The sequence below is a fragment of the Neodiprion pinetum genome, chromosome 6 (genome assembly GCF_021155775.2).
Source record: "Neodiprion pinetum isolate iyNeoPine1 chromosome 6, iyNeoPine1.2, whole genome shotgun sequence".
NCBI lineage: Eukaryota > Metazoa > Arthropoda > Insecta > Hymenoptera > Diprionidae > Neodiprion > Neodiprion pinetum.
This window is the reverse complement of record NC_060237.1, coordinates 2,450,388-2,469,596: the sequence shown is the minus strand read 5'-3', so window position 1 is coordinate 2,469,596 and position 19,209 is coordinate 2,450,388. Positions and strand designations below refer to the sequence as shown.

The 19,209-nt window shown below is 40.8% G+C and overlaps 5 protein-coding genes and 1 long non-coding RNA gene across 6 annotated transcripts; 1 reads left to right on the top strand and 5 right to left on the bottom strand.

The window, feature by feature from the left end:
* Positions 1 to 552: 552 nt before the first annotated feature.
* Positions 553 to 2,921, bottom strand: LOC124220847 (farnesol dehydrogenase-like). Its single transcript, XM_046630185.2, has 5 exons — positions 1,505 to 2,921; positions 1,265 to 1,391; positions 1,061 to 1,193; positions 828 to 980; positions 553 to 761 (listed from the first exon to the last, which is right to left on the bottom strand). The coding sequence occupies exons 1-5, from the start codon at positions 1,803 to 1,805 to the stop codon at positions 717 to 719; spliced, it is 759 nt and encodes a 252-aa protein (XP_046486141.1). The 5' UTR covers positions 1,806 to 2,921; the 3' UTR covers positions 553 to 716.
* A 150-nt stretch (positions 2,922 to 3,071) lies between these two features.
* On the bottom strand, positions 3,072 to 9,777 carry LOC124221592 (dehydrogenase/reductase SDR family member 11-like). Its single transcript, XM_069137094.1, has 11 exons — positions 9,690 to 9,777; positions 8,816 to 9,143; positions 8,266 to 8,392; positions 8,015 to 8,147; positions 7,785 to 7,934; positions 7,650 to 7,673; positions 5,746 to 6,052; positions 5,506 to 5,632; positions 5,210 to 5,342; positions 4,959 to 5,114; positions 3,072 to 4,859 (listed from the first exon to the last, which is right to left on the bottom strand). Exons 2-11 carry the CDS (start codon positions 9,114 to 9,116, stop codon positions 4,818 to 4,820), a joined length of 1,500 nt encoding a protein of 499 aa, XP_068993195.1. The 5' UTR covers positions 9,117 to 9,143; positions 9,690 to 9,777; the 3' UTR covers positions 3,072 to 4,817.
* A 729-nt stretch (positions 9,778 to 10,506) lies between these two features.
* Positions 10,507 to 12,591, top strand: LOC124220850 (uncharacterized). Its single transcript, XR_006883679.1, has 4 exons — positions 10,507 to 10,618; positions 10,739 to 10,987; positions 11,240 to 11,465; positions 12,293 to 12,591. It is a non-coding gene; the product is annotated as an uncharacterized lncRNA (long non-coding RNA).
* Positions 12,592 to 12,764: 173 nt separating this feature from the next.
* LOC124220849 (farnesol dehydrogenase-like) lies at positions 12,765 to 14,304 on the bottom strand. Its single transcript, XM_046630187.2, has 5 exons — positions 13,734 to 14,304; positions 13,534 to 13,660; positions 13,262 to 13,394; positions 13,008 to 13,160; positions 12,765 to 12,914 (listed from the first exon to the last, which is right to left on the bottom strand). The coding sequence occupies exons 1-5, from the start codon at positions 14,032 to 14,034 to the stop codon at positions 12,873 to 12,875; spliced, it is 756 nt and encodes a 251-aa protein (XP_046486143.1). The 5' UTR covers positions 14,035 to 14,304; the 3' UTR covers positions 12,765 to 12,872.
* A 1,261-nt stretch (positions 14,305 to 15,565) lies between these two features.
* Positions 15,566 to 16,916, bottom strand: LOC124220844 (farnesol dehydrogenase-like). The gene is made up of 5 exons (XM_046630181.2): positions 16,544 to 16,916; positions 16,337 to 16,463; positions 16,110 to 16,242; positions 15,806 to 15,961; positions 15,566 to 15,700 (listed from the first exon to the last, which is right to left on the bottom strand). The coding sequence occupies exons 1-5, from the start codon at positions 16,842 to 16,844 to the stop codon at positions 15,659 to 15,661; spliced, it is 759 nt and encodes a 252-aa protein (XP_046486137.1). The 5' UTR covers positions 16,845 to 16,916; the 3' UTR covers positions 15,566 to 15,658.
* A 686-nt stretch (positions 16,917 to 17,602) lies between these two features.
* LOC138190321 (farnesol dehydrogenase-like) lies at positions 17,603 to 19,145 on the bottom strand. Its single transcript, XM_046630179.2, has 5 exons — positions 18,502 to 19,145; positions 18,293 to 18,419; positions 18,055 to 18,181; positions 17,797 to 17,946; positions 17,603 to 17,707 (listed from the first exon to the last, which is right to left on the bottom strand). The coding sequence occupies exons 1-5, from the start codon at positions 18,959 to 18,961 to the stop codon at positions 17,663 to 17,665; spliced, it is 909 nt and encodes a 302-aa protein (XP_046486135.2). The 5' UTR covers positions 18,962 to 19,145; the 3' UTR covers positions 17,603 to 17,662.
* Between the last annotated feature and the right edge of the window lie 64 nt (positions 19,146 to 19,209).

Below are 19,209 nucleotides of genomic sequence, written 5' to 3'. Positions count from 1 at the left end.
TTTTGACTTCGTTACAAGTATCAGCTAATGAATATTGCACAGCGCGACCGAATATTGTGATAAATTTTGGCCGTTATACAACCCAATGCCAACGTTCTTCCTTTCATCCTACAACTCATTTTGCCATTGCCACAAGTGTACGCATGATCGTATAACACATTTGAAACCAGCTCGCCGATATTATATGGCAAATTTCACCAGCTGTGTCAATTGGGTTTCCGAATTTTCAGCGCAACCTGCAGTTCCAAACTGTGGCGAAAACTATTTTTTTTTTTCTTTGTACAAAATTATGAGCAAATCTCGCTGCATTCATTTTTTGTTAGGAGATAATGATTGAATATAAGAACTTGAAACTGGTACCGATGCGGGAGCCGTGAAGATGTTTGGATTCGAGTACGAAATTGCTGGATTCGGCACCAGAGGCACATTTGTTAACACTTAAACTTAAGCATTTGTGATATGGAATAATTTAGCACGTGCTGCTAGTAGTGAGACAGTTTCTTGATCCCCGGCATTCGAGTTGACCTCGATTAGAATGAATTTATTTCAGAGTCTTTTACACCAGTGATAAAATTTTATTTACTTAAAATATTATTATTACTGCTGATCATCTTAGCAAGCCTACATTACAAAACGTATTGCTTATTCAACAATTAAAACAGCTCACATAATTTTACAGACTCCCAGGGCGTAGGTACATTGCATTGTAAAGTCGATCAAGCCATTGTCTCGCCGACTGGACGTAGTATAAGCTCGCAGACCTAAAATAAAAACATGCGTATAATTCAGTGGTAGCAGGGATGGATTTGAGAATAGTTTTTTTATACCTGGACATGTGCCGGAGTGCCTAGAGCGTAGATAATTGCGCTAGTGACGTCCTCCGGGTTCAAGGATGGATTAATACTGAGCATCTCCTTGTAGTACGACTCCGAACTGGCAACTGTGACCAATTCCGTCTTAACGAATCCTGGACTGATGCTCTGAAATGAATTATGGGTACTTGCAAGATTTCAGGAAATATTAACAGACACTTTCTTTTTATAGTTCTATGGATACTCACGGTTATCTTGATCTTCGTGTTCGCCATGATCAGTTCCTTCCTGGTTACCTCGGTCATTGCTGTTACCGCGAACTTAGTACTTGGATACAAGCTCCAGCGATCGCTGGCCGTAAAGACGTAGTGACCCAGGACACTGCAAAGTGGTAATCGATTAACGAATGGACGCGTAACTCCGGAAATATAATGCGAAGTAAGAGGAATTACCTGTTGATGTTGAAGATGTGACCGTCGACGTGACGCGCTTTCATCGATTTCACGGCTTCTCTCGTGCACACGGCAACTGCCAGGACGTTGACGTCCAGTAAACGGCGAAACCCTTCGGTGTCTCCGTCTGGAATTAAAATATCTCGTACCAGTAACCATTCGCTGTGGGTTGACAGAACCCAAGTAGGTACTTGAAGAATCGAACCACCCCCTCGTCGTCTGGTTAAACACTTTGCTCACCGGTCAGACTTGCCGCGTGCATCAGCCCGGCGTTGTTAACGAGGACGTCGACCCCGCCGAGGTTTTCCTCGATCCATTCGAAAACCGCGAGGATTTCCTCCTCCTTCGAGACGTCGCACTTTCTCGCGTACAGTTCCCCTTTCTCGTCTTTAAGCTCTTCGCGGAGTTTCTCGATATTCTCGACTCGCCTGGCTATTCCTACGACCTTGAGACCCTCTCGGACAAGAGCCTCTACCGTTGCAGCACCGATACCGGCGCTGGCCCCCGTGACCAGAGCGACTTTTCCGATCCAGCGATTCATTGAGAATATCACACAGCTTTACTTTGTACGTGCTCAACCGACTTTGCTTACCAACTAACCGGAACAATCCCGCCAGTCCATTTATATGGATTCATAATACGGATAAAAGAGACGTACCGACATCGCCTGTAACAACAGAGTTATACAAACGAAGTCTAAGTTTATCAGTAATATGATAAGAGAAAGCAATAAGGAAAAAATTGTTTGCGCGATACAGTTGATCGGTATGAAGAGGGAATAGTGTGTCAGTCTGACACACTTTCGCGTTAATTTCGAAAACGGCTGAATGCAATATCTCAAAGTGATAGAACTTGGCAGCAAAATGAAAAAGTTAAGTGACGATTTATGAGCGTAAGGTAAACCTTTTCGTACACGGTGTGTAAAGTTTTGAAAGTGTGTGTAAAATGAGAAGCCAAACTTCACTTTCACTCAGCAATCGACACCATACACGCGAACCTTAGGTACTCCCAGGATCCGAAAAATATTGCATGCAATTCGGGCGTTGAATTTTTACACTCGTGTTATCGGCGTGACACTTGTGCGAAAAAGTTCGCTTTACGCCCTTGTTGCGTAAACTACGATTTCAACCGGAACCAATAATCTCCGTATATCATGTACCATAGGCGTAAAGCCCTCTTAGCCTTTGATGCACACCATATATTTGCTAACACATGTATGGATTTTTGCGTTTTTGGGCATATTAAACAGGGCGTATGTGACCGTTTCCCGACACGGCAACCACGGACTTATTGATTATTTGAAAGCATTTCGCTTATTAGAAAGAGTGGTCAGATATTTCTTAATCAGTTTGATTAGGAGAATAAACATATTTTATCTCAGTTATTGATAATTTTCTTGAAAATATTGAAAACGCCCGCTAGTCGATTCGAGGCGAAACGGTCACGTTACTCCCGCTTAATGAATCAAGAAAACGCGAAAGCCGTGCACGTGATACAAAAAGTAATTATCAGCTTAGACAGAAGATAAGAATTCCCCAAACTATCAGAAAGTTAATACGTTCGAGAGGTACACTGGCTCACGAAATTCGAATTTGAAATTATGTAAAAGTATTATACAAATATATGATGAAATGAGAAATATAATAGTATCTGGGATTGGCTCGACTATGAGTTATCAACTCGACGACTGAGCGAAACAACATCGTACCTCGGAATTTCCTTGTACGTTATAAATTCCCAAAGTGATATCCGAGGATGAAAAAACGTTTCGCATCGGAATTCTGAGGCACGATGTTGCTGACTGAAATTCCGAGATATAATTCCGTTTATTCGTCGAATTGCGTAATTTTTATTGATACACTGATGCCCTCGTAGTCGTTGTACGTTATACATTACACGAACATATCGCGACATGCAAATTACTTGTCGTCAGCAGTCAAACCTCATTGTAATTGAATCAGTGTGAGTGCAAGTCGTTTTTTTGAAATTGACACAACGCTGCCACAAAAATTAGGTACCTGTCGCGTAGAACTCGGCCTAGCGATCGACTTAGGAAGACAAATTTGGTAATTATTGAAATTTCAAAGATTTACCTGACCATTTTTTTTATAACGACTAGTCGATTGTGAATCGACTTGTATACTTTTGAATGCAAATTCTCAACGTTGTAGTGGAAATTTGCGAACGTATGGTTGGCATGTATCGTATTGAAGTTAGTAACGTTGTTGTAACGGTTTATGTTGAGGAAAAACCGTTATTGTGCGATTTTTGGCCTTATCTGAAATTCAGTAGACCATAATAAAACAAACCATAGATACTCATACTTCAAAAATCTAGTTCCCTCAAAGTCATTGGGTAAAATGAGGAAAATAGTGATTTTTTCCCCACAATGTTTCGTTACGATAACGTTACTAACTTCAACCTCGTTAACATGTAGCCTATTATTGGCTATGAATACGCCACTTTTACGAGACTCCGATTAGTATTGAGTTCGCTGCAACTATGGGTTATAATTGTTGTTTGTGTTTTATGTTTGTTTCTCTCATAAACGATAAGAAATGGATTTATTTTAATTGCTCAGAGCTAATGAGACACATGACAGGAATCGAGCGATCAAAAAAAACACGTTGAATGAACGAGATTTTAAATTTTTTATAATAATAATTCTTCAGTATTATTGAAAGGAAATAATCACCGGATACAGAGTTATTGATTGAAGCTTGGATCACGTACAAAATTTTCACTGTACGAAAGACGTGAATTTGCAATTTTTATGGACAAGGAACTATTAAAAGACTAAATCAAAACACGCAAATGTGTATAATTTAAAAGTTAAACAAACGATACCAAAATAACTTGAACTTGCAAGTAACGCAACGATTTTTAGGCATGATAACAACATACGTATATATTGATAGCTTACAGCCTCAGATGTTTTTCGAAAATTGAAATGTATCAGGATAACTGAACGCATTCCCAACGTACGAGGTGATTTATTTACTTTTTTTTTTACGGCTCCTAACGACGAACGGGTACGATTAGCTTCTATTTTACGATACAGCTTCGGCTCGACGATATTATGGTGACTTTCTTTGAGCGCCCATGGATGAGCTTAGCGATGGTATTATATTTTGCAGTGGCCGCAGGTGTTTTTTATGAGCACTAATTAATTCGAAATTCAAGGTACATTAAAATCTGTATAGCAGTAGATTATTATCGCAAGCGGGCTGATCCGGTCTAGTGACCGTCTCGCCGAACGCTGACGCTCCGATTGAGCCTGTACGTCTCCGACTCGGGGACACCGTGGAACCAAAAAGGGAAACACACACACGATTCGATTCACTTTCTTGATCAAAGAAAGCACTTCCTTTCTTAATAAAAGAATCGTGATTTACGATTTTTGAAATAAAATATCACTATTCTTATAGTCAAAGTATCAACGGAGATGGTTGCATAAAAGATGTAGCAGCGCTGATTACGTTATCGTAGTACCAATAGACTCATGACGCCAATCGTTGTAAGTATATATAGTTCACGTCTCGGGCCACAGATCCTACAACACTTCTCCAACTGGACGTAATATCAGCTCACATACCTGCGAAGTAGTTGCGTTTATCGCTATGTAAGGCGAAGATACGTGCGTGATACATGATGAGTAGGTAAAACATTGTGTGGTTTAATGGCAGGTTTTTACTTGAACGTGCGGTGGAGTGCCGAGTGCATAGAGGATAGCGTTGGCTACGTCCTCCGAGTTCAGTTTAGGCATGACTTGTAGTTTCATCAGATCTGTATCCGGTTTCCCTTCATAAGCACTAAATAGTTCTGTCCCGACTAATCCTGGACTGATACTCTGAAAACGATAATGCGTTGATCACTATTGCACATCAGCGCTATAATCAAGTTTGTACTTTATAATTTCTGTTTTTCATAAATTGTTTTACTTGCCGTTATTTTGATCTTCGTGTTCGCTGTGATGAGTTCCTTTCTGACCACCTCGGTCATCGCGGTCACCGCGAACTTGCTGCTTGGATACAAACTGTAGGTATCGAAGGGATTGAAAATGTAATGACCCAAGATACTGCGAAATAAGGAAAAAATAATTGATTACGGTTCACCTGAAACTTCTGCACTTGTTCTACGTTTCTAAATCTGTAAAATTAGCAATCGCGTTTGACTTTACACGCGCAGCAGACGAGAAGCTTTCTCACGTCTGGAGTTGATTAGCACGGAAGTGAAGAAACCTGTTTATGTTGAAGATGTGACCGTCGACATGGCGCGCTTTCATCTGTCGTACAGCTTCCCTGGTGCACAGAGCGACTGCCAAGACGTTGACGTCCAGTAAACGACGAAACCCTTCGGTGTCTCCGTCTGGAAATGAAATATCCGGTACCGGTAACCATTCTCTATGGGTTGAAAGAACCCAAGTAGGTACTTGAAGAATCGAACCACCCCCTCGTCGCCTGGTTAAACACTTTGCTCACCGGTCAGACTTGCCGCGTGCATCAGCCCGGCGTTGTTAACGAGGACGTCGACGCCGCCGAGGTTTTCCTCGATCCATTCGAAAACCGCGAGGATTTCCTCCTCCTTCGAGACGTCGCACTTTCTCGCGTACAGTTCCCCTTTCTCGTCTTTAAGCTCTTCGCGGAGTTTCTCGATATTTTCGACTCGCCTGGCTATTCCTACGACCTTGAGACCCTCTCGGACAAGCGCCTCGACCGTAGCAGCACCGATACCGACGCTGGCCCCCGTGACCAGAGCAATTTTTCCGACCCACCGATCCATGTAGCAAATTTAACGATACTTTCCGCCTGCGCTCACAATCAGCAGCTATCTTGCTCACGAAGACAATCGAAATAAATTGAAGGCTATGGTTTCAAGTAAGATATGGCTGTCGGATATGTAAGCGACACGCAATGCGCGACAACTGTGCTCCGTTAGGAAATCGCGTTCATTTATAACCTCATTGGTGCCTCGCGTATATGTGATGTTTGAAGAAAGGGTGTAAACTCCAGGGAGTGGGTTCGTAAGTCCGTTTTCAGTGTATTTCATTGTAACGTGGTATTTTGAATGTGCGCCAATAACTGCTTCCCGAAACCTGCTTCGCGGTACCCAAGGTTAGAGATATCGCCACATCACTTGTAAATGATTTCTAAAAATAGCGTCACGACGAGAGTCACGCTGTCACGGACAGGGGATAATTACAGGCTAACGAATCAGGTATTTCAGGTTTTTGTTTCTCTTCTTTTCGAGTACTTATACGCGATACCAAGAACAGGATCGGCAGCGGATTCAGCGGAGTCACGGTATCTTCAAACGTCTGTAAAAAGTTGAGCCATCACTACGCTTAAGATACGTATTTGCGCTTATTTTCGTTTTCTTGAACTAGCTTTTTGAAACGGACTGTACGGAGATTGCACACAACTACTACACCATGACGCTAACTCTCTGGGCTTCCGTCGAAGGCATCGGATTCTTGAGGACATCACAACGCCTGTCCCGATATCTGGCTAACAATAAGCGAATCAGCGGTCCGCGACACCGGACATCGACTGTAGCGATCAGCTAGGATTTAAAAATTTCCGAATCCAAGAAATAATTAAAAACCGTGGTAATACCCTTGGTAATAGCACCTATCATATGTATTCGAATTTCGCGAAGTTCGAATCACCTAGTCCTGGCGATTACAGAAGTTAGAGGTTTTGATTTTGTTTGAGATAATTAGCAGTGTAGAATGGGAAAACAAGTATTTGGAAGGAAATGGGAAACAATTTGGAATTAGGGTTGTGCTCGGGTAGATTCTACGCCGAATATTTCATGTGTGTTTATACAAGGTATTTTTTTTTTGATCAAATCAAATCAAACTTCAGTTATGCTTCATAAATTCAACAAAAATAACTTCCGATAATGGTATTATTCAATTTTTAATTATTTGTGTGAAACGAAGCAATGCTATCTGTGTGTTTTTAGATCGAAATTTATGTATCTAATAAATTACTCAAGTTTCGGGGAAAAGGGTTAAGGAATTCTAAATTTTTTGATGAGAAAAAGTCAGGGAATTTTATTCGATCAAATTTGTCGACACCCTGGTTTTCCAATAAATTTTAGTTACAAAGAGGTAGAAATAATTGTCACTTTAATGTTGAAATGTAATATATTTCAAACTAGCTAATCGCAAGTAATAGATTTTGAAAAACTACAATTGTTAAATTTACAAGATCATGCTTTGTACTTGTAATAAATTTTAACGTATTAGTATAATTTCATAGACGAAGTACTTGTGCTCGTCTCAATCTTCTTTGACGCAAAGTGGTGCTGCTGGTTGAGGCTGTCACTTTGAAATATCTTTTAGGACTCTTATCGCCTCTGATTATATCATTTCGCAAACGGGCCGGATTGTTAGCTCGGAAATCTGACAATGAAAAATGAAAGAAAAAGATCAGTAACTTTGAACAGCGTGTTTTCTTCTCCTTTTGAAACTCGGTATTTTATGAAATATAGTAAAATACAACACTGCAGTAACCTGAACATTTTCCGGTGTTCCCAAAACGTAAACGATTGCGTCGGCAACGTCTTTCGGCTGCAGATGCGGAGTACGTTGAAACAATTTTTCGGTATCAGATAAGCCTCCAGTCTCGAATATTTCTGTCGAGACGAAGCCTGGACTGACGCTCTGAGTCAAATATATCACATTTGTTTTTACTAGGAGTTTTAGAAGAAGAAATTAAATTCTAAGAATCTGGTTTTTCATACCGTTACTTTTATCCTGACGTTATCAGCTGCCAGTTCCTTGCGTGTTACTTCCGACAATGCCGTAATGGCATATTTAGTGGACGGGTAGACGCTGACTGGCATCGGCAGGTCGGCAATCGAATGTCCAAGAACACTGTAAGTCGCAAGCGTGATCCTCGGATTCATGTTATAACGATTCGAGCGACGTTTTATCTGCTCAAGTTGCTAAGATCACGCGACTCTGTCTTTCATTCATACCGAATTAAACTCACCTGTTCACGTTGACAATATGACCCGAGACTTTTCGGTGCTGCATCGAAGCCACAGCTTCATGCATGCCAATCACCGTTGCCATAAAATTAACGTTGACCATGTTGCGGTAGGAGTCGATGTTGTCATCTGGGAATTGGTAACGATCGTTAGTGGATGAAAGTTGGACGCGTGATTTCTTCGCAGGTACGCGAAATAAGGAGACGAATATGGTTCGTATTGGTCGAGCACTTTGAGAAGTAGGACCAGTGATTGGACACTATTGAACCTGCATTGCTTCGCCACAGCTATTTTATTACGGAAATTTATCATTCGTTTAGACATTAACTGACGAAACAACGTACGTCACGACACGGAAGTATGTGCGGATACGAATACTGTTCGCAAAAAGGTGATGAGTGTGGATGAGGTGAGAAAATTCACGGTCAATCGACAAGTCTTACGGTTACAGAAGTATACGCCTAATTTTAACACAAGGTATTGAAATAATGATAGATAAAAAAGGACAAAACGAGTGACGTTGACCACTAGCAGGTCATCCTACTTCCTCACCCATCACTTTGCAGTGCTTGACCACGCCGGCGTTATTAACGAGAATGTCGATGCCCCCCAATTCGGTCTTCACCCACTCGAATGCGCTGAGTAGATCCTCTTCCTTGCCGACGTCACATTTTCGAGGATAAAACTTCCCTTTGGCTCCGTCAAGACTCGCTGATAACTTTTCCAGTCTCTCTACGCGCCTGGCGATACCTACGACCAAAAGACCCTTCCTGACAAGGGCTTCGGTCACCGCGGCGCCGATTCCTGAACTCGCGCCGGTTACAACGGCGATTTTCCCGATCCATCGATCCATGTTTCTCTAGGATTTGTCCCTTGATCACTGCGCAGTTAAGTAGGTTTGAAAACTTGTATAACTTTTTCCATTTCTCAAAATATCATTACTGATAAGATTCCAATACCCCTGATTGACTTTTAAGGACTTAACTGCTAAGGTTTATTTTAAATCACGTTTGCAGCAATCATTTCTACCGGCTACCAAGTTATTATTACTTATCGAGTGAACGGTGCTTTTTCCATGCGAGATTCAGACCCAAAGACAGTATTGTTCAATGTTTTTCAAAAGAAAAATTCATCCCGAAGAAAGAAAATGATAGTTTGTTCTATGACGCCATTTGAGAAAATGATTGAAAAAAATCTTTAACTTTGAGAGCTCAATACTGTATGAATGCACGGAAAAAATAATTTTTTATAGTCATAATCCTATTCTTTAGCACTGCGTAATCGAATTGGCTTAATTGTCTATCTGATCTCTTGTTATGGTATTGCAATCAGGCTACGTAAATCTGATCAGAATTTTTGGTTTTGAGAAACGACGAAACGAGCGGATTTTGCCCCGGTGAAGTAGAAGGCTGCAATAGGATCTCACCGGTTTTTTTCAATCTCGGTGAAACACTTGTTACTCCTTGACTGAGACTGTTCTGAGTCTGTTGTTGTTTTATTAAGTACCAGAAATCCTGTAATCAATGAGTGGGGGGTCATGTAAGCCACATTAATATTCGGAAGTTGGCTAACTCGTTCGAGTGACGATTCTAACATTAGTATTCTGCACTTTATCACTTGCGAATTCTACGCATGTCGAGAAGGGGAAGGGTAAAATAAATAGAGAAGATTCCAAAGTCATGGTGCACATGTTAATTATACCACGCGTTTTGTATCGATCATTATGTCTTAATAATATTTGCCGATCTGCTGATCCGCTGATCCGCTGATCCGTCCGAACTTCGGTTCTTACTTACGTCTATCAAAATATATACATCGTCACACGCTGATGACATTCCGCTACTCCGATAGACTTTTAAGTACAAGCCACTCGCTTTTCTTCCTCATTAAAATAGAGCTGTATAACCTGTTAGCTTTTGGTCGTTGATTATCTTTATCTGTTGATAAAATGCCGTAGTATTTTTCAATGTTATATTTGTGTCTTTGCTGTAGGCACCATTAGTTTTCAATTCTAGTGTACGCCATGTCCGAATCTAGTGTCAACAGATACTATCGTGAGAAAGAATTGGAATTAGAATTAGAATTTAGGTACCGTGGGACAAGTCCCCTAAGGCACTATGACAAGTTAACATTTTAAAACAAAAACGTAATAGAACAAAAATGACATGTCAATGTAATAAAATAAAATATAATATAATAAGTAGGTAAATGAGAAAATGTAAGGTTTATATTTTTCAGACTGTAACTACTTCACTTATTTTACATCAAGTTAAAACACAAATATATTATATCAGGAAATCTGACAAAATGGGGCACAAATTTCCACCTCAACTACCGTAGATGGCAGTAAATTCCGTAAGTGCCATTTAAATCATTTTGAAGCCAAAGAAAAAACCGATATATCACTCTCGTTTCGGTCTCAAAATCGTTATGTTACACAATAGGATTTTTGTAAATTTACATTGAATGGTCAAGGTTACAGGCTGAGTGATTTGGCATGGAATACGTCACGTACAAGAAACACTGGTTTCAAATATCCGGAGGATCGTAGCATCCTAGAGGATTGGCTGAAGCAGCGAGGTTTGCAAACGTTACGTGAAACGAACTCGATATTGCTAACAATCGATGACTGACCATGAGCCACAATTTATATCATCACGCGTCTGGCGTTTGTAGCAACTTTGTTTCAACGAAACCGTTTCACATTCATCAGACATTACGACTGTAAGTTATTAGTGTAAAATACAGTCATACTAACGCGAATGTGATGGGCGTAACAATTTTCAACCATACAAGTGGCTGTCTTTGCGTTCTCGCATACGTCAGTTGTACACTTGCGTCTTGTATGAACGTATAAGGCAGAATATAATATTACGTAACTGCAAGGAATGTCCTTACGGATTCCCATTAGAAAAATAGGTAGTGAAATCCCCACCCGTCTACATGTAAACGTTGCTGTAAATTACCTCTTTCAAGCATTCCGAACGTGGCACTGGGTTCAAGGATAAACGTGATTGGAAGAATTGGCACGCTGCCCGGTGAATACTAATTTCAGCCAATGCTACTGTCCGTGTCAATGGAACTTACTAGATGAATTGGTGTATTTCAATATCTACACTGGCGACTCTTCGGAGGAGGGTGGAGAACGGAGGTTGTGGCCTTGGCTTAAGGGGAGATATACACCTAGAAGCCGTAAAAAAAGGTTCTATTTTAAAAATGTTTCAAAGAAAAGTAATCATTTATTTTAGATCAGAGTTTTCATTATCTAAAAGTACATACATTCAAATATATGTCAAATTTTTTTTATGTACAAATATCAAAAAGATACAAGGATATCGTAGGATTCTTGGAGGTCCTTGAAAAAATCGGCGCACACGGTACCCACTGGCGTATCTTCAAAAATCATCTGAAAAAAAAAAAAAAAAGATTATTAAATAAGATACTATAATCTAGTACTTGTCATAGCCGATTTCAAAATTATTGGTTTTTAACAAAATGGCGGCCATTTGAATATAGGTAACGATTTTCGGACCTTAAACGTGTAATTACTTTGGCTATAAAATGAAGAGTAAGTAACGAAAAAAAAAAATCCTATGACAAATACTAGGTAATATTATATAGAATGACCACAAAAAATTTCAAAGCAATCGGTACATTGGTTTTTGAGAAATTTTGGGTACCGCTTTGAAAAACGTAGTTTTGAGAAAAACACGTTTGAAATTTTAAGAATTAAAAAATCATGAAATTTTAAACTTACATGGAATCATCAATACCAGGCCCATAGTGTAGGTCTTCTACAGTCGACGGAATTCCCATTGCATCTAAAGCTTGTTGCCGACGACGAATTCGACCTTCTTAGGGGGGGACCACTGTACAATTCTATCACAAAAGAAATCTAACGTTTCCAGTTCTCGGTTATAACTGCCTTATTTTTCGAAGAATTAATTTGCGATTTTCACCAAATATTCTAAGGACCTTAAACTTTCAGAAAATGTAAAAAAAAAAAAATCGATTTTTTCAATTTTCTAGGTGTATATCTCCCCTTAAAGCGATGAGGCGCATTATTTTTTCGTCAGAATCGACATCACATTCGAAACCGTTGGCCTTTACATTGACTCTACTTTGGTTTGCCAATTCCAAGAGATCGTTTATCAAGCAAGGGGGTAATCATGCATGCCGCACTGATGTGCGGAAGTCTGCAGACATATCGTTTTCGCCGTGATTTAAACATTTTAACATTTTAAGATGTTTTATTGGTCACTACTATTCATCACGTGCATTTATTACTTGGAGCATACTACGCATATTGAGGAGCAAGGAACAAAAGAAATAAAAAATATTCTCAAGCCATGTTACGCATGTTAATTGTACCGCATGTTTTATTCTGATCATTACGATCTGCCGATTCCTAACTGGACTGTATTCTCTGGCAAATCTGCAGGTGTGTGAAAAATTGTGGATACGAATACTTGTATAATTAGTGTGAAAAGTATCTTGCCAATTAGATAGTAAATTTTATTGCGGAGGTACTTTTATTTATCGTCTTACACTGAGCACAATAGTTAGGCACATTTTCGAATTCCTCGTCAAATCCGCAGCTTGGGTTTTACTACATCGCCTCGTTCAGGGGTCGAATGGTCAATTCGGTTATCTGTTTCATGAAAATAATTAACAATGTATTATCTCCGATGAGCTTAAACGTAGGGGGGAGTTTAAAAAATATAAACTGTGGGGCAATGCTAACCTGGACGTTTTGCGGGGTTCCTAGAACGTAAACGACAGCGTCGGAAATATCCTTAGGTTCGAGGTGAGGAACGTGTCGGAACCTTTCCGAAACAGTGGCGTCATATGATGCCTTCTGTAGAATTTCCGTTGCCACGAAACCTGGACTGAGGCTCTGATTTGGGTGCAAAGATTAGTTACATTACCAGAATAACAATGTGTAAAAGATACATTTGAAAATACATTATGGCAGTAATTATTCGTACGAGTACCGACCGTTATTTTGATTTCAGCGTTGGCTGCGGCGAGTTCTTTCCTCACCGTCTCGGTCAATGCTGTCACCGCATATTTGGTCGAGCAGTAGGCACTGATGTCCATGGGCAAAGGAGGAATAACGTGTCCAGCAACGCTACAGACAAATAAATCCAAGTCATGTATTCCTCGTCAACACAGGCATTAATTTTCCGGCGAACAAATGGACAGTGTTTGGAATAATTGTCCTTATCCGATGATTATCGAAGGTGAAATCCTAATCCCACACAGGTTACCTGTTTATATTGATGATGTGACCCGGTACTTTCCGGCTCCGCATCGAAGCCACCGCTTCTTGGGTGCCGATCGCAGTGGCCACGAAATTTACGTTCAACATATTGCGCAAGGAAGGGATATCGTCATCTGAAAATTGTTTCAACAAAATAACCACGAGGAGTTCAATTTTCTCACATGTGCCAGGAAACGCATCACTGACCTAAGAATTTTCGCGAATTTATGACACCGGCGTTGTTGACGAGGACGTCGATGCCTCCGAGTTCAGTCTTCACCCAATTGAAAGCGGCAACGAGGTCTTCTTCGTTGCTTACGTCACACTGTTTTACGTAAAACTTTCCTTTCAAACCGTGAAAACTTTTTGCTAAAACTTCCAATTTCACCTGCCGCCTGGCAAATCCGACGACCAGGAGACCCTCCTTTACGAGGGCTTCGGCAATCGCGGCACCGATTCCAGCACTTGCGCCGGTCACGACGGCAACTTTACCTACCCAACGATCCATGCCTCTAAGATTTTTCTATCGATTACTGCTCACTTTGCTAGAATTTCGAGCTTAAATACCATGTTCCATATCGCGATATATGATCACTGATAAGATTCCACCGCTCTGATTGACTTTCAACGATGTGTTGGAGAGGTAACGTGGCGTGAGGTAGACTAAAGTGGTGTCGAACCAACTCAACCGTGCTTAATGATTGACCTTGAGCCACAATTCGTCACACTAGCATCTAGCTCGGACTGCCAACGCCCCTCGTTACTCGTTAAAATAATATCACAGTCATGAGAGATTATGACTATAATTAGCGGCGTAAAAAGTTACCTCCTTGTTGAACTGCAGTCGATGAATACCGTTATATGTCGATTGTTTTACCCAAGTAAAACACCGATGTTGATTATTGGCTGATAATTAGTATTCCAAGTAATTGTACAAACATCAGAGTGTCAGATGCGACGATTTGCAATCACGCACGAAGCGAGCTTTGCGTGACTCGAGTGGCTAAATGTCTATCTTGCCTATTGCCTGGTTACATTCAAAATACGACATGTGATGATAAGTGACCTTGAAAATCCCTAGCCTGAAATTCAGGCAATGTGTAACCCCATTCTGCTCATTCTTACAAACATTGCGGTAAATTGTATTTTCTATACATTTTGAACGCTGCACAAGGTTCAAGATCAAACGAAATTGCAAGAATAAGGTTGGTGTACGATGAACACAAACAGCCGATTTCCCAGCTAGACGAATAGCTACTTAATTGGTTGTCTTCACCAGCGACGCTTTGGAGGAGGAAAGTTGGTCTAGGGCCATCACGGCTGATTCTTTGAGCGAATGACGAGTAGGTAGAGATAAAAACCATGTAAAACTACTTTAATTTTGTTTATTTTCGACAGTATTCGTTATGCTCGGAACGCGTACTTCATCAGTGTATTTTCGCTGTTTTTATTCTAACGGTGATTAGTCACGGCAAACTCGATAATTTGTACTTTACATGTTTACACGTGTCAAGCAGAGAACGCAGAAATAGGCGGATGTTGGAGGAATTCAGCGCAATATCGCATTGAATGTCGCATAATAATTAACTGCGAATACTTATTTGTAACCACACGTTTTCTATAGCCCCAAGAGCCTTGAACAAATGAAATCCAGCCATTATACTACGACTCTGCACGCGCGCGACCAATTATCCAATTGAACGGAACTTCGTATCAGCTGCAATTTGTCAACTCATATTGTAAATTGTTGTAAAATTTGACGTAACTCAAATGTTGCTTCGAATATCAGATATGTATGGAAATATTATCTCCTGAACATTTTTACGAAACTCACTAGGAATTCTTATCGGTATTCAGTTATCTCGGTAGCGACGATAAGACTTAGTGATAACTAATTTTATGCAATGAGTCGTAATAGCGAAACTTGGTAGTTTAAAACATTGACTTATTTAATGGTAAAAAATGGTTTCCAATTCGTTTTTCGTATAAATAGAGAGCACGCGGAGGTGAAGTGGAAAGGGTAGGAAATAATTCAAGAATATTATTGATTTACCTTTACTTTTTTTGCTCTCAGATTACACGCGATTACACTGTACTTGAGTTCGTCGGCAATTTTTTGCGACAGTCTGATCCTAGAACATCTCGTGCAGTGGTTGAATCTTCAACTCGGTTATCTACATGTTTGAAATAGAAATGAAAAATATTTTAAGATTTAACAGGCACGTTAAAGTTCCATTGGATGTTGAAAGTGCAAAGTTTGAAGGCAAATTAAATCTGACCTGGACATTTTTCGGCGTTCCCAAAACATAAACGACCGCGTTAGCGACATCCTGAGGTTCGAGGCAAGGCAGTGTTTTGTAGAGCTCTAGAGCAGCGGATTCAGTCATTCCCGATTGTTGTATGATTTCGGTCGCGACGAATCCCGGGCTGAGGCTCTGGTTTACAGGACAAAATTACTTACTTACACGATTCTACAAGCCACGGCGCAGAACATTAGTTATGTTAAATTTTCTACAACCCGATGAAGTAATTATTCCTATGACTGCGTCCTCGTCATTTGGCGTAAAATGGTTTGAATCTTACCGTTATTTTTATATCAGACTTTGCAGTCGCGATTTCCTTCCTCACAGTCTCGCACAACGCTGTCACTGCGAATTTCGTAGAGCAGTAAGCACTGGAGCTCATCACTTTGTCTGGAACTTTGTGTCCAACCACACTGTGGACCGAAATAAGCTTGTTGGCGCATTTTGGATTCACACGAATCATATAACTTTTCAGGCAAGTACGGAGTGAGTCCATGCACCAGTTACCTGTTTATGTTGATGATATGACCCGGTACGTTGCGGCTCTGCATCGAAGCCACCGCCTCCTGGGTGCCGATCGCAGTAGCCATGAAATTCACGTTCAACATATTACGCAAGGAAGCAGCGTCGTCATCTGGAAAATAATTTAAACGGAAAAAGGAATATTGTAGAGATGTCAATTTTCTTCGATCTGGATGAGACATTGTCACAAACCTAAAAACTTGCGTCCATTGACGACACCGGCATTGTTGACAAGAACGTCGATGCCTCCGAATTCGGTCTTCACCCATTTGAAGGCGTCAAGAAGATCCTCTTCCTTGCTGACGTCACACTGTTTCGCGTAAAATTTACCTTTGGCTCCTTTCAGACTCGCTGACAAAGTTTCCAGTCTCTCCAACCGTCTGGCAAATCCAACAACAGTGAGACCCTCCTTGACCAGGGCTTCGGCAATCGCGGCACCGATCCCAGCACTAGCACCGGTTACCACGGCAACTTTACCAACCCAACGATCCATGACTGCAGCTCAAACCAGACTGCTGCCAAGGATAGTGAGTCTTGACGGTTGAAGGTCTCACGCTCATCTTTTTGCAGCCTCACGATGATACCTATCTGTTTTTATTTTACCGTTCGTTTTTATAATTCTTGTTTATGCAATGACTATTTCCAGTTCCCCTTTTGACCTCTTATTACTACTCGTGAGTTGAAATTGTTTACGTTTTGTCACGGTCGCTAAATGACCCTCGACTGTACTCATAGGTGTCACTAATACGACTTTATTACGTCGCTGTGGCTGGAGGGGGCAGTGAGGATGGGAGCGAAGGGCGGGGGGGGGGGGGGGGGGGGGCAGCAGTGCCTGTTCAATTACGGTCCTAACGAAGCTATAAATACAGACTCTACGATTTGTGTTATTTTACGTCTCTTTCTCTCTTTTCGTAAATTCAATAACAAGGGTATCATAAAATTTATTCATGTTCAATCTACAGGGAATCTGCGGTGAAAGGGCAACCTCCAAGCTGCGCGAGCACGCCGAGCGGCAACACATGCACAACTTTTACATGAGCCGAGAGTAGAGGACAAATGGTGCGAATGGAAACTTGGGCGCGTGACATGGATGTTGCCTTCGCCACTGAACCCCTGTGTAATATTCCAATCGTTCGTGTCAGCTGACGATAAGACAAATATTATTCTCGTGTTATTTTAATTGGGAGGAGTATTAACTTTGACGCTGCCATTGACACACGAGTGTATCGAAAATACAGGGTAAGAAACAGATTCGTAGATTATACTTTTATTCGTACACAATCGGCTTGTGAAAACTTCTGTGTCTCGCCCTCAAAAAGCCTTTTCACCAACTGGACAAAGCGTTAGTTCCATTACCTGTCAAGAAAAATAAGTAAATAACCAATTGTATACTTTCAAAGAAACCTATTAGAAATTTTTCAAGCGGTCTGACAAGAATTATTTACCTGAACATCCTCCGGGGTACCCAAAATGTAAAGAACTGCATCTACTACACTTTTCGGCTGAAGATGAGGAAGATTGTCGAAGAATTGTTCGTGATTAGCGACACCAGAAGCCCGCATGATGTCCGTTTTGACGAATCCGGGACTGACGCTCTAAACGAATTATTTTTACGTCGTATTGATCATTCAGAAAATTTATCTGCATATTAGATTAAGCGGTGAACAATGCTCAAGTATTGTCGGACCCCTGTATCCTTTTACCGTTATTTTTATCTTGCTATTCGCGAGCGAGAGCTCCCGTCTCACAGTCTCGGTTATTGTCGTAATTGCATGTTTAGTTGCCGGGTACAAACTTGAAGCTTGACCGGGAAGCCAATGTCCAGCAACACTGCGGTGGAATAGAAACGTCAAAAACATACAAATTTTACAGAATAGGGCACTTTGAATAGTAAACGTATGCATACTGTCGGACATAAATGTATCACAATTAATCGATCACCTGTTAATATTGATGATGTGACCGGCTACGTTACGCCTCTGCATGGAAGCCACGGCTTCCTGAAGAGACACGGCACTTGCCAAGACGTTGAGATCGAGCAGCTTTCGAAACTCTTTAATGTTACCGTCTGTAAAGAATATTAAGCGAACAAATGACAAACAATATAATTCGAATACCAATTACTAATTTGCTTCCGTTTATCCGCTCACCTATGACTCGGTTGGTACTCCAGACGCCAGCGTTGTTGACAAGAATATCGATGCCTCCCAATTCGGTATTGACCCACTCAAAGGTACCCAAAAGCTCATCCTCTTTGGTAACGTCGCATTGCTTCGCGTAAAGTTTCCCTTTGGCTCCTTTGAGACTTGCCGACAATGCCTTCAGATTATCCAACCTCCTGGCAACTCCAACGACGATTATGCCCTCCTTTACGAGTGCCTCGGCAATTGCAGCACCAATTCCCGAACTTGCACCGGTCACGACGGCAATTTTACCAACCCAACGATCCATGTTTCTAGCAATGAACGGACTGCTACTAACGCTTTGCTGTTCGTCACTATTGTGTGAATATTTATAGTACAAAGTGATTGACGTAATACGATCCATTACTTGCATAATTTTTATATAGTGATAATTTTCTGATAATCTCTGATCCCCTCTAAAATTCATCTCCGTAGTCTTGTTTGTATGCTTGGTTATTTGATTGGTTGATTTCAAGGACTACCAAATATGGGGTCGTGCTCTCGTAGCGAAATGAAATCTGATGATTTGACAGATTAAACAAGGAAAGGATTTTCATCTAACGGCACAGGTGAATAATACAAAAACTATAACAATTCTTACATGTGAAATATTATCTTTTAAGGTCATATGTATCATTAGGGTGCTTTTTTTTTGGACTATATTTTTTTTTTTCG

What these genes read in the sequence shown, in the direction of transcription:
- LOC124220847 (XM_046630185.2), bottom strand. Translation starts at nt 1,805, where the DNA reads ATGAATCGCTGGATCGGAAAAGTCGCTCTGGTCACGGGGGCCAGCGCC. An exon ending in GCACGCGGCAAGTCTGACCG is followed by an intron (nt 1,392 to 1,504) that starts GTGAGCAAAGTG and finishes TTTTAATTCCAG; the next exon opens with ACGGAGACACCGAAGGGTTT. An exon ending in GCACTCCGGCACATGTCCAG is followed by an intron (nt 762 to 827) that starts GTATAAAAAAAC and finishes TTTTTATTTTAG; the next exon opens with GTCTGCGAGCTTATACTACG.
- LOC124221592 (XM_069137094.1), bottom strand. Translation starts at nt 9,116, where the DNA reads ATGGATCGATGGATCGGGAAAATCGCCGTTGTAACCGGCGCGAGTTCA. An exon ending in ACGTCAGGATAAAAGTAACG is followed by an intron (nt 7,935 to 8,014) that starts GTATGAAAAACC and finishes TATTTGACTCAG; the next exon opens with AGCGTCAGTCCAGGCTTCGT. An exon ending in CACATCTTCAACATAAACAG is followed by an intron (nt 5,343 to 5,505) that starts GTTTCTTCACTT and finishes CTTATTTCGCAG; the next exon opens with TATCTTGGGTCATTACATTT.
- LOC124220849 (XM_046630187.2), bottom strand. Translation starts at nt 14,034, where the DNA reads ATGGATCGTTGGGTAGGTAAAGTTGCCGTCGTGACCGGCGCAAGTGCT. An exon ending in AAATTCGCGAAAATTCTTAG is followed by an intron (nt 13,661 to 13,733) that starts GTCAGTGATGCG and finishes AACAATTTTCAG; the next exon opens with ATGACGATATCCCTTCCTTG. An exon ending in CACATCATCAATATAAACAG is followed by an intron (nt 13,395 to 13,533) that starts GTAACCTGTGTG and finishes ATTTGTCTGTAG; the next exon opens with CGTTGCTGGACACGTTATTC.
- LOC124220844 (XM_046630181.2), bottom strand. Translation starts at nt 16,844, where the DNA reads ATGGATCGTTGGGTTGGTAAAGTTGCCGTGGTAACCGGTGCTAGTGCT. An exon ending in CATATCATCAACATAAACAG is followed by an intron (nt 16,243 to 16,336) that starts GTAACTGGTGCA and finishes TTCGGTCCACAG; the next exon opens with TGTGGTTGGACACAAAGTTC. An exon ending in GAACGCCGAAAAATGTCCAG is followed by an intron (nt 15,701 to 15,805) that starts GTCAGATTTAAT and finishes TCAAACATGTAG; the next exon opens with ATAACCGAGTTGAAGATTCA.
- LOC138190321 (XM_046630179.2), bottom strand. Translation starts at nt 18,961, where the DNA reads ATGAATTTTAGAGGGGATCAGAGATTATCAGAAAATTATCACTATATA. An exon ending in GAGTACCAACCGAGTCATAG is followed by an intron (nt 18,420 to 18,501) that starts GTGAGCGGATAA and finishes TATTCTTTACAG; the next exon opens with ACGGTAACATTAAAGAGTTT. An exon ending in ATAGCAAGATAAAAATAACG is followed by an intron (nt 17,947 to 18,054) that starts GTAAAAGGATAC and finishes TAATTCGTTTAG; the next exon opens with AGCGTCAGTCCCGGATTCGT.